At 41.0% G+C, this 13,057-nt stretch overlaps 1 protein-coding gene across 1 annotated transcript in view; it reads left to right on the top strand.

The window, feature by feature from the left end:
* The window catches only part of LOC122921341 (antigen WC1.1-like), a 41,624-nt gene extending 29,017 nt beyond the window's left edge, over positions 1–12,607 (top strand). Inside the window, exons 6-10 of the mRNA XM_044271318.1 lie at positions 2,357–2,410; positions 4,128–4,442; positions 6,255–6,305; positions 6,624–6,761; positions 12,486–12,607. Coding sequence (XP_044127253.1) covers positions 2,357–2,410; positions 4,128–4,442; positions 6,255–6,305; positions 6,624–6,761; positions 12,486–12,607 — 680 coding nt within the window. The remainder of the gene's footprint in view (positions 1–2,356; positions 2,411–4,127; positions 4,443–6,254; positions 6,306–6,623; positions 6,762–12,485) is intronic.
* Positions 12,608–13,057: the final 450 nt, after the last annotated feature.

Here is a 13,057-nt window from a genome sequence, read left to right as displayed (position 1 = left end):
TTCATTTAGGTTCCGGTTCACCAAATTTTAGAAAAAGTTCAGTTTGGACCTAAAACTTTCAGGGCAATTGGTTTGGGCCGAATGGAAGTTGCTCGAAATTGCCCTGAAAGTTGGCTCTTTAACCCCGTTTAGCCTGCCTAGGACACATAATTTTTATTTTTTTTATGATTTCCCCTTCCTTCCCAAGCTCTGGAACTCAATGACAGCAATAGTAAATTATGTCTGAGTCACACTGACATATAACGTTATGAGTAAACATTTCATGGTGTTAACATACATGTTTAAAAATACACTGTGCCGACACGTGTCATACTTTTTGATATTCCAAAGCTTCCAAAAATTGTCCCTTATCGGGGAAGATGATGTGTAAACACACAAGGTGTTAAATTATGCTAACTAAGGATTGTGTCTGACAAACCCACCGATTCTTGGCTGGAGGTGTCTGATGTCACTTTGGATGAAGAGAATGACAGAGCCAACCTTTCAAGAACGCTGGGTTGCTGGTCAAGACACGACCGTTAGATGACACGGGGAGCTCAGGCCTCTCGCTGCGACTCCTGCTGCTACGCCCCCTTACTCTGCTGCGACCTTTGCCAGAAACATTTAGGACTCTTCCCCTCCCCTGTGCAGGGCCTGGCACTTCTCTGTCTGACATACTGTTAGATCAAATAAATAAATAAAAAGGAAATAAATAGACCCAAAAAATGGCTGCAATTTTGTCACTTCACCGCACAACAGCTAATAAGCCTTTTTTTCCCCAGTAACACACCACAAAAAAAGCTACAGAACATATAACTGCACTGCACAAGGGCTAATAAGACGTAGAAATATTTCCTTGTAATAAACCCTGTTAATGGCTGCATCACACAGCACTTGCACCCCAATAACAAGAACGGTTTGCTGGAATTACAGAGCTATATAATGGCAATTTGGATCCGCAGTCAATGCAGCAAGGTATAATAGGATTGTTCCTATTTCCCAGGATGTAACCTCCTCTACTGAACCCTGTTCAACATGAATGCTGTGGAATGATTCCTCCCTATCCTTTCTCTGAACTTCTATACAGCAAAATAAAAGTTTTCAAGTCTTTCCTAGCACTGTCCCTAGCGCCTGCTGACATCTCTCCCTGCACTAAGTACACTGGAAAATGGCAGAATCCAAGATGGCTGAGGCTATTTATAGGGCTGTGACATCACAGGGCTGGCTGGCTGCTGATTGGCTGCATGCATGGCATTGTGGGTGATCCCTCGTTCCCAGAGTTCTTTGCTCCATGTCCTGACAAGTGCAGCAGCCATTTTAGGAAAAAATGCGATTCGTTACCACGAACCGTGAGGAAATTTGGATTTGGTGCAAATCAAATTTTTCCTGAAATTTGGATCGAATTCCACTTCGTTAACTTCGATTTGCTCATTTCTATAGGAGATGTTAGACTTTACTCATGTAAGAAAGGCATTAATGTAAATTTATTAGCGATGTCTTAATAGTGCATAGTGTTACCCTTATCCTGAAGTGAGGGGATGAACTAGAATAGGAGGATCGGACTATTATATAGTGAGCTGTGCAGGTATTATGTGAATAAAGGTGCACAATGTATAAGTGAATTTATTTGAATGTATTATGAATTGATCTGTGAAAGGCAAAATTTTAAGGGGTTGTCCAGAAAAAAGTTGTTTTAATGAGCTTGATATAAAAATTGATTGCACTTATTAATACACTTTTTGCTCCATAGCTGCCCTGAGGTCTCTGAACTGTGGTTCTGCTGCACTGGCCGTATGGTTCCAGCACAGAATGACAACTCCCACTCCCTCTCTTGGTCATCATGTGACCGGAGTGATGTCCTTGATTCTTGAAGGCTTCCATAGTTTCAAATAGAACCTGTCACCATGAAATATAATACAATTTCCAGACAACGTGTTATAGAGCAGGAGCTGAGCAGATTGATAGCAAGTATTGTGTGGAAAATTATTCAGTAAAACTTGTAGCTCATTCCTTTAAACCTCAGCTGTTTCTGAGCTCAGTTGCCCAGGTAGGTGGTCTTATCAGGGATGGACAGCACACTTATACAGGGAAGGCTGTTTAGAACCACCTACTGACAGAAATGAGCCCAGAGCCCAGATTTCATGAGTAAATGACACGTTAGCTCCTCCTGCTCTATGACCACAGATGGCACTGTCCCTCACGGTGAGGGCTCTTCTATATAATATAGCACAACATGCTGCTCCAACTGCTCTGCCTTTAGACAGAATCTACTACAGAGGCTACAATGTAGATGTGAAGGCACATGGAAAGTGCTTGACATTTCTGGATATTTCAAGACTACAAATATGATCTATTATGTCTTCTGTCTGATATTTAGGTGAGGAAACCAGAAAACCAGCTCAGAGGAGCCCAACATATCAGCCGTGCCCAGGTCAGTACCAGTACTTTACGGACTGATCATTCACAGGATACAGTCATATTTCAGAGCAGAAACTAGTCATTACAGATCATTTTCTCCCATTGAAACTTTTTGAAGATAAAATCAGTCAGGGGGTGTTCTTAGTCCTAAAAATAAATGGTTGAAATGTGAGGACAGTCTCCTGGACATTGCCAGGACCTTCTTCAGGCCAGTGTGCTTTTTCAAAAAGTGTGACTAGATTTATGCACTATGCAGGGAGCATGTATTATACCCCCCAAATGAAGCACATCAACAATGTTCCTTCTTTGACCACTTTGCCCAGTTGTAGTAGGCAGAGAGACGGCCAGTGAGATGTTTGCTTCTTGTTGCACATCGGCGACCAATCGGCTGTGTGGCTTTTCTGGCCCAGACTCATCAGTTCTAAGACAAAATGGCAACACTTCAGGTTACACACATGAAATGAGGGAGGGCAGTGGAAGCAATGCTCTGCCCTGCTTCTGTTAGGATAATGTCTATTGATGAGGACGTGGAGGAGGTGGACAAGCGTCTGGTGTGGGAACGGTATTTCTTTATCTGTCACCAGCCTAGGCATCCAAATATAAGGGTAGTACAGAATAATATGCTCTAGTATTGGCCAAAACAAAACGCAAAGTTGTGCCTTATGAGCACTCAAAGAATACCTTAGACAGTTATGAGCTCAGAGTATTTATAAACGGAGCCTTCCATTCACTGTCTATACCCCTAATTGATGGCTGGATGGTATGTATCTGCATTACTGTGAGGAGGGAAAGGGTAGGTGTAAGGATGGCCCCCATTATGAATACACCAATCTCGTAACTATTTGTAGTATGGAATTTTTTATTGCTCTTATGAACCAAAAAGGCCAATGTCTTGTTCTGTTTTGGCTGATAGGAGAACAGACCTGTCCCAAAGTAATGTTACTCTTCAATAAGGCAGCATAGTCTGATCCATCACAGATATACTTTAGACGATGTCCACCCTCTGTTCATTTAAGTGGTCATTAGAGTTGAGTGAAGTTTTAAAAAATTCAATTCGCCAGCTTCGCCTAACTTCAGCTAGAAATTTGACTTGTTACGAATTACTTTGTCGCAAAGCATTTTTCATCGTATTGAGCAGATGCAATGACTGGGAACGGCGATCGTGCCACCCCTCTGTCATTTAACCCCTAAGATTCCGCATTTAACGCTGATGCGGCATGAGAGACTCACATTTATCTCCTCGGGGATTAATCCAGTGTTAAATAAAAATATAAATTATATGTCCACTCCCGTCTTGATTGAAGAAAATCCTCCAAAAGACCTTTGGTAGGTTTTCTTCAATGAAGATGGAACATGCGACCTTTTCGCAATCAAGTGAATGAGCTGAGTATAATTTTCATCCACCATTTTAGGAAAAGTGATTCGTTCACATGAAGCACAAGGAAATCTGCCTTCATGGCGAATCAAATTTTTACACACATGTATGACATGGTCGGCTGATATTTGATCAATCATTTGCCAAAGACCAGGAAGTATTTATTTGTATTTTTATTTAGCATAAATACTTTAGAATTAGAGCAATTATGAGCCAGTGGGGTCTACAAGGTGCTTCATGTAGGACAAGTGCTGATACATGGCTTGAGAGTGATATTGTAATATTATAGCGATATGGATATTTGTATAGAAAGCATGTTTACCTTTATATCATTGTCCTTACTTTGTAATACAAGATAATACCACGATTTGTCTCATCGGAGGAGAGAACAACTGCTCAGGACGAGTGGAAGTGCGTTTCCAGGAACAGTGGGGAACAATCTGTGATGATGGGTGGGATATGAAGGATGCAGAAGTCGTCTGTAGACAGATAGGATGCGGCTCAGCTATTAACGCTACTACAGAGGCCATGTTTGGAAATGGAACCGGTCCCATTTGGCTGAGTGAGGTGCAATGTAAAGGATATGAGCGAGATCTAGAGGATTGCTGGTCTAAACGCTGGAATAAAAGTGATTGTCTCCACAAAGAAGATGCTGGAGTCATATGTCATGGTATGGGCGCTTTTATTTATCTTATTACTAATTTATCAAGTAGTTGTCTTACAATCCTGGATTAATTCTTCAGAGAATATGGATCTTATTGGACGGGTAGTCTTTTATTTTATTTTTTTAATTAATGAGTGGCTAGCAACGACTTGGTAAATTATTTACATCCAAAACATGTTCCATCATACAAATATTTTTGCCTGTTATTGTGATCATTGCTCATTCACTCACTTCTTTACTGGAGGAACTCAAGTTTAAAGGGAGTCTTTCACCTAAAATGACCATTATAGAACACTAACCCCATAATCTGCATTATAGTCCCCATATTTGAATGCTACTTACCGTATAGCTGTCCATCAATTATTTTCGCTAAAAAAACTTTTATTCAATATGTAAATTAGGTTGTGAAGGTGCCAAGGGGCGGCGTGCAAGCGACCGACGCCCAGGCCTCTTGTCGCTTTTCATATGAAACCCCTCCCCTTTCACCCCTCTGGCCCGCCCTAGGTTCTTCAGAAATTCAGCACCAGCGCCGTTCACATGATTCGCCGCACCTGCGCACTTCATTCCCCATTATGGGTAGAGGCACATGAGCGTTTAATGCGCATGTGCCGGCCCGTACATCTAGCCGGCCTTGTGCCTCTGCCCATAATGGGGAATGAAGTGCACAGGCGTGGCAAATCTTAGAGCTGGATTTCTGAAGAACCTAGGGCGGGCCAGAGGGATGAAAGGGGAGGGGTTTCATATGAATACCGACGAGGCGCCTGGGCATCGGCCGCTTGCACGCCGCCCCTGGGCACTTTTAGAACCTAATTTACATATTGAATAAAAGTGTTTTTTTTTGCAAAAATAAGAGACTGACAGCTATACGGTAAGTAGCATTCAAATATGGGGACTATAATGCAGATCATGGGGTTAGTGTTCTATAATGGTCATTTTAGGTGAAAAACTCCCTTTAAAACAATACAGGCAAAGTATCCTCCCTGGTTGAAGTTGTTTTCACGCTGAAAGGCATGAGCTAGCTGTACCTCTCTCTCAGAATGCTGGCATCATATCCAAAGACTGGTGGACCAGGGTCTGTGGCTCAGTTGTCTAGCTGGAGCACTGAACGAGCTGATAACCCGGGGTCTCAGCATCCCCATCTCAGCGTCCTCTTCTGATCACTCATGTAGCCTAGCAGAGTCCCTCCTATTAAGCACTGGTCCCTACCTGCAGACAACTAAGGGGTTTAACTGCTCTCCTTATATACTGTTCCTAGCTATACTAGAACCTTCTAGTGGGAAGGGTGGAATGGAGAAACACAGCCTGAACAGAAATAATGCTACAATTTTAGCCTGCCATATACTTTAGTATAGAGTTTAAATGCCTAAGCATTTTTTTCAGACATAAACAAGTCTTCAGACATAAAATGAGCTAAATTTGAGGGTCAAGGTGAGTGAGTCCTGTTTTCCTTCCAAAACTTTGCAAAGGGAGAAAGTCATAATGTCTCTCAGTAATAGCTGACTCTTCCACAGCGCCATGCAGATATAGTGCAATAACATTACAAATTATTTAAAAATGAACAGATTAAAAAAATATATACATGTCCAACAACAAAAAAACAATATAAGTGCAGACAACAGCATAAATCAAAGTGCACGTTAACCCTTCAAAGTGCAATAAAGTACGGAGTTGATGACTTTGCATAGTAGCAATAAGGGCAAACGTCCGTAGTCCAAAGTACCCTGGCTCCAGGGCACTTCATCTCTACAACATGCCAAACGGGACAAGTGCAGGGACACTTTCATTTGATAAAGTGGCTTTTGATTTTGTCATTCATAGGTCATGAAGACCTGAAGAGTATTACTCCGACTGTACCGACCAGAAAGAGAGGTAAAATATTACAATAAGAAGTGACACAGAAATGTTATAGCGTAGAAATGCCTCCATATAATAAAGCAATGACTCTTTACATGTATAATACTTCTGATATTAACCTTCCTCGTTCATATATTATATTGACTGTAATAGATATTTTATATTTATCGACAAAGACAATTACCTGATACCGGAAATCAGATAATTAGAAGTGATTAACTGGAACTGGAATAATACACAGGATACGTAGATAGATCTCCTGCCATTAGTTATTAGATTGCTGTATATGATTGATGTCATTTTATTACATGTTATATTTCTATTTTCTTGCAGCCCAACTTACCACACCACAACCTACCTCTCCTATCTCCAATGTGTTCCTTATCATCTCCATTATTTTTCTGCTCCTTCTCGGTATCGCCGTCATTACAATAGTATACTTGTTAAGACAATCCAAGTGGTATAAGAAGGGTGAGTATAGTACTGTAATACACATTCATATCCAAACATACCCATGACAAACATTGTAAATTATATGGACAGAGCCGTGACTTAAATCGATCTAAATCTATATAAATCAATATCAATAAATATCAATCTACAGAGTGACCCACAAACAAGTAGCCCGCTTCCAAAATCTCCAAATCAAAATGCCTAATAGTAAATCTTAGTTGTCCATATGAACCAATCAGAGCTCAGCTTTCATGTTTTCTAGAGCCCTGTAGGAACTGAAAGTTGAGGTTTGATTGGCTGCTATGGAAAACTAAGACAGATTTACTTGTAGGCAGTTTGATTTGGAGATATTGAAGGCAGGCTACTTTTTCGTGGGCCATCCTGTATAACAAGATAACACCAGCACCAAACTTTACCTCAAAGGGGTTGTAAAGTGGGCACTAGAGATGAGCGAATTTGTCAAAAATTCAATTTGGCCGGTTCACCGAATTTTTTAAAAAAAATTCTTTTGATCCTGAATTTATTAGCGGCAAATCGCTTAAAAAATCAGCTATTTCCTGGCTGCAGGGAGCCTTTATAGTGGTGTAGAACACTGTGCCTTGCAGTAACACGCATATGGAGTCTGCTGTGGTAGTGAAATAATACTGTGAGTCCGTGGACAACAGGGCTTTAGAATATATAACTGCACCGCTGAACGGCAATTAGGCCCTAATCTTTTTCCACTTTTAGGGCTCTTTCACACAATCGGATGCCATGCGTGGAATCCGCTGCGTGAGAGAGAGCCAAGCCCCGTTCTGGATAGCAAAGACACAGAGCATTAACATGATCAATAATGCTCTTTGCCTCTCTGTGACCTTTTTAATACAAAATAAGGCCTCATGCAAGCGAACGTTGCGGCTGCCGATGCGGACCCATTCACTTCAATGGGGCCGCAAAAGATGCGGACAGCACTTCGTGTGCTGCCCGTATCCGTTGCTCCATTCCGTGGCACCGCCAAAAAAATAGAACATGTCCTATTCTTGTCCATTTTGCGGACAAGAATAGGCATTTCTACAATGGGCCTAAGGCTACATGCACACGGACGTTGTTTGTTTCCTTGTCCGTTCAGTTTTTTTTGCGGATAGGATGCGGACCCATTCATTTCAATGGGTCCGCAAAAAAAGCGGACAGCACACCGTGTGCTCTCCGCATCAGTATGTCCGTTCGGTTGGCCCACAAACAAAAATTGTGTATGTCCTATGTTTTTTCTAGTTTTTTTCATACGGAACGTCATCCTTTTTTGCAGATCCGCAATTTGCGGACCGCAAAACACATTTGGTCGTGTGCATGTAGCCTAACAGTGACAATATTATCTCACTGTGATTTTGTAGTAAAAAGATCACAGAGAGGCATGGAGCATTATCAATCATGTTAATGCTCCGTGTCTCTGCTGTCTGGAACGGGGCTTGGCTCTCTTTCACGCAGCTGATTCCACGCACAGCATCCGCTCTTGTGAAAGAGCTCTTACACTACACAAAAGGCTTTTCAACATATAAGTGCAACGCTGAACGGCGAATATTTTTTTATTTTGCCACTAATACACGGCAAACAGAGCTTTAGAATGTATAACTGCACCGCACAAGGGCAAATATATTTTTGCCACTAATACACGGCAAAAACTGCTTTGCAACAGATAACTGCACTGCACAAGGGCAAATAAGACATACTGTAGAAATATTTCCTTGTATCACACAGCACTTGCTCCCCAATAACAAGAACTGTTTGCTGGAATGCCAGAGCTGTATAATGGCAATTTGGATCCGCAGTCAGTGCAGCAAGGTGTAATAGGATTGTTCCTATTACCCAGGCTGTAACCTCCCCTACTGAACCCTGTTCTACATAAATGCTGTGAAATGATTCCTCCCTATCCTTTCCATTCCCTGCACTTATAAATCATTTTTTCACCACAATCAAGTCTTTCCTATCACTGTCCCTAGCGCCTGCTGACGTCTCTCCCTGCACTAAGTACGCTGGTAAATGGCAGAATCCAAGATGGCTGAGGCTATCTATAGGGCTGTAACATCACAGGGTTGGCTGCATGCATTGCATTATGGGTGATCCTGCCTTCCCAGAGTTTCTTACTCCATGTCCTCACACATGTAGCAGTCAAATGCGATTCGTTACCATAAAGCGTGAGCAAATTCGGCTCCGGGGCGAATCAAATTTTTCCTGAAATTCAGATCAAATTCCACTTCATCAGCTTCGATTCGCTCATCTCTAGTGGGTACATATTGATGGCCTACTTTCAGGATAGGCAATCAATATCTGATTGGTGGTGGTCCAAGGAGTCAGACCTGAGGATAGTTTATCAATATTTACTGCTACACAACTCATTTTAATCCAACTTTTATGGAGTTTTATTTACTTTTATGTGGATATGCTCCAGACAGTAGTGAGATACACTTACTTCTGACAGTACATGACTTGGGTACCTACAGACCATTACATGAAGATAGTGGAGCTCTTTACCATCTTAGTGAAAAACATAGAGCAGGTTATAGAGCAGGATGAGCTACAGAATAATATATAGTTTTATGAGAAAACTGCTGCTCATTCTGAGCTCAGTAGCCATGTTGGCAGTCCTATCAGTAATTGACAGCTATCTCTGTGTACACACTCATAGGGGGAAGGTTGTTAATCAGATAAGACCATCTCCCTATAAAGAGAAGGCTATCAATCACTGATAGGACTGCCTCCTCATAGAATAAAAGCTGTCAGTCACTGATAGGACCTCCTCCTCATAGAGGTAAGGCTGTAATGACTGATAGGACCTGCTCCTCATAGACGCAAGGCTGTTAATGACCGATAGGACCTCCTCCTCATAGAGGTAAGGCTGTTAATGACTGATAGGACCTGCTCCTCATAGACGCAAGGCTGCCAGTCATTTATTCAACCTCCTCCTAGAAGGAAGGCTGTCGATCACTGATAGGACCTTCTCCTCATAGAATAAAGGCTGTCAGTCACGGATAGGACCTTCTCCTCATAGAGGGAAAGCTGTCAATCACCGATAGGACCTCCTCCTCATAGACGTAAGGCTGTCAATCACTGATAGGACCTCCTCCTCATAGAGGGAAGGCTGTCAATCACTGATAGGACCTCCTCTATTACTTCAAAGCTCAGAATGAGCACAGATAGAAATGAATACATTATATGTTATGCTGAATCTTTTCAAATAAAACATATCTCATATTTCAATCTGATCAGCTCCTCCTACTCTATAACATGCTGCCTTTAACGCAGACATCATGTTAACCGCGAAAGGTTCTCTTTAAGACTGTCGGGCAATAATGACTTCTGTACAGAGCACCCCAGACTGAACATCACAGAGGACTGTATTTTTAACACAGCTGTGGTTGCGACGGTAAGCAGGTAAACAATAAAGAGAAGTGCGCCTTCCCTTCAACCAGCTAATCAGAGGGGATGCCGGGTGTCAGACCCCTGCCAACATGATATTGATATAAATGGAAGACTGGTTGGCACTCCAGGTAAGTAAGGTGGTGATCAGTGGTAAAAAAAAATCTCAAAACAAAATTGAATAAATACCACAGCACTCCAGAAAAGATATTGCTCTTAGAAATGTATTTAATCCATCCACGTAAATATAAGGACATTGGCCAATGTTTCGGTCCGACCTGGACCTTGTTCATGGCCTCTCTCCCAGGTTACAAGTTCAGTACAAGGATTCATTTTGCAGGTTTCATTCACGAGGTGACTTTAGGCACAGACCTAAGTTGGTCTATTTGTTTAGCCCAACACATAGACACAGGTGTCTCCGCCTTCTCTCCCTGGCAGTCTCTAATGAAAAACACACTGCCAGGGAGAGAAGGAGGAGAGACCTGTGTCTATGTGTTGGGCTAAAGAAATAGACCAACTTAAGTCTGTGCCTAAAGTCACCACTGTGAATGGAACCTGTAAAGAGAATCCTTGTACTGAACTTGCAACCTGGGAGAGAGGCCGTGAACAAGGTCCAGGTTGGACCTTAACATTGGCCAAAGTCTGTTTATTTACTTGAATGGAAAAAATTAATGTCTAATATTAATATACAGTATTTTCTGGAGTGCCGTGGTATTTATACAATCTGATATTGATGAACTACTGTATCCTAAGAATAGGTAATCGTTACAAATAACTTGGACAACCCCTTAAAGATTGTGTCAGTATTATACTCCTCACATTAAAGGCATTGTCTGAGATTAGAAGAGGTTGGAAATGATCACAAAATAAAAACAACAATCAATAAAATAAAATAAAAAAACACCACTCACCTGGTCAGGGTGTTCTGGTTCCAGTGTCTCTGCTCCTGTCCCCATTGCTTCTGCTCTCCAGAGGCTCAGCTGTGACAATCCATTACTGCAGATATCACCACTGAGGCCACTAATTGACTGTTAGCGGTGACATGTATGTAGACAGCATGATGGCGTATAAATACACAATGATGGAGTTTATGATTCTATGTTGGTTGTATTATATTCTATGTAGAGCTCTGTGGATCCAATGTATTATTATCTCTTTATATAAAACAAGTTTTTTCTCAGTTCTTAGAAACATCAGTTCGGGTACTTTCCATGATCCGGTGTATGAAGAAATAGATTTTAGGTTAATGGAGACAAACCAGAACTTGTCCCAAAAATCAGGTAAATTAAAGGAATTTTAAACAATTAGAATCCAGCCATCCGTGTTGGTTAGTAAATCTACCACTAGAGGTTTATAGTAATAATTATTATTAGACGGAATGACATAAAGTGAGGCTTCCTGTGTGATGAGAACATTACTATTATGGAGCATATTGTACCTTCCAATAGGACATGACTGTTCTCCACAGGTTCAAAGGTAGTCATCAGTGTAACATCAGATGTCTGGACAAAATCATTTAATGTATCCTATAGAATTAGAAAAAGATGGCTACTGTCTTCCATAAACAATGACACAGGAGGATTTACGTTGTGCCTATTTTTGTAGCTCAGATACATTGAAGTGAATGAGGCTAAGCTACAATGCCTCACAACCTATGGGCAGGTGCAGTGCTGTTTTTGGAAGATGTCAGCCATGTTTTTCTTGTCCTTACAACCTCTAAATCGCACTGAAGTTATAAAACCACAACTCTAGTTGATGGGATATGTGCGGTATTGTAGAATTTACAGCAGCATCATTAGTCCATACAAGACAGGAGAAGTCATATCTTACATTTTAGGTTACCAATACAATTTGGAGAGAACTCAAAAACCATACAATAATGCCAATAACTCACACGTGAAGAACCACCACTGGTAAATAATAATATAAATGTTTCTTAGAGTACACATCACATTAAAAATATATCTGTGAAAAATACAAGGCAAGATGGAAAAAGCCCAGTATTACTGCTACGTACATGGAAACACCACTTGTCATTTAAGCCGGTACATTTTTGCCCTTTTATATAGTTTTTGTATTATTTTGTTATTATTTATAGCTATTTTGGGGGGAATATCTGTAGTAGCCCAGGCCAGCAGTCTTACATAGTAATTATGGTCCAGTTTTCCATTTACTCAGTGGTGTTTCCATGTACGTAGCAGTAATACTGGGCTTTTTCCATCTTGCCTTATCTTTTTCGCAGATATATTTTTAATGTGATGTGTACTCTAATAAACAGTTATATTATTTATCTCTTACATTGTGGTCTGAAGTCTTATACATGAAGAGCTTGTACCTTGTCTTCTGCAGTTGACCTCAGTGATCTTGGAGAGAAGCTGGAATACTATACATCTGAAGAAAGGCTTCATCAAGGTAATAGAGACCAAAGCTTGCCACTTTATCACATGATCTTCTTAGAAGATTTTCAGTAATGACTTACGATGGAGATTCTGTAATGATAATACACTAATCACCTCACAGGAATGTAGACTCCATCCCAAGGCAGGAAGCTGATTATGTAATGATGTTAAAATCAGTTTTCAAATGTGAGGTAGAACAAAGAGCATGAAATAAATATACCTTATGGTAACCAGATGATCATCAAGTCATATTGAAATTTCAGAAAAGGGTTATCTTCATGAGACAACCCCTTAAAAGTTACTTTCTGTAACTTTATTAACCAGCTGGTCAGTCTTTCTGGAGCTTCGATGCCAGTGAATGGGAGCAGCTCCAGAGTAAATGGGCCCGGCCATTACTAAGTCTAAAGAGCTACATAGATCCAGTGCTTGTTTCCAGAAGCTCCTGAATAACATCACTGGTGGTGATGATCAGTAGGGGGAGTTCAACCCCCTACTGATCTGATATTAATGTCCTATTCAAAG

The sequence above is a fragment of the Bufo gargarizans genome, chromosome 11 (genome assembly GCF_014858855.1).
Source record: "Bufo gargarizans isolate SCDJY-AF-19 chromosome 11, ASM1485885v1, whole genome shotgun sequence".
NCBI classification, from domain to species: Eukaryota; Metazoa; Chordata; class Amphibia; order Anura; family Bufonidae; genus Bufo; species Bufo gargarizans.
The sequence above is the reverse complement of the archived record's forward strand: the minus strand, read 5'-3'. Positions and strand labels throughout refer to the sequence as shown.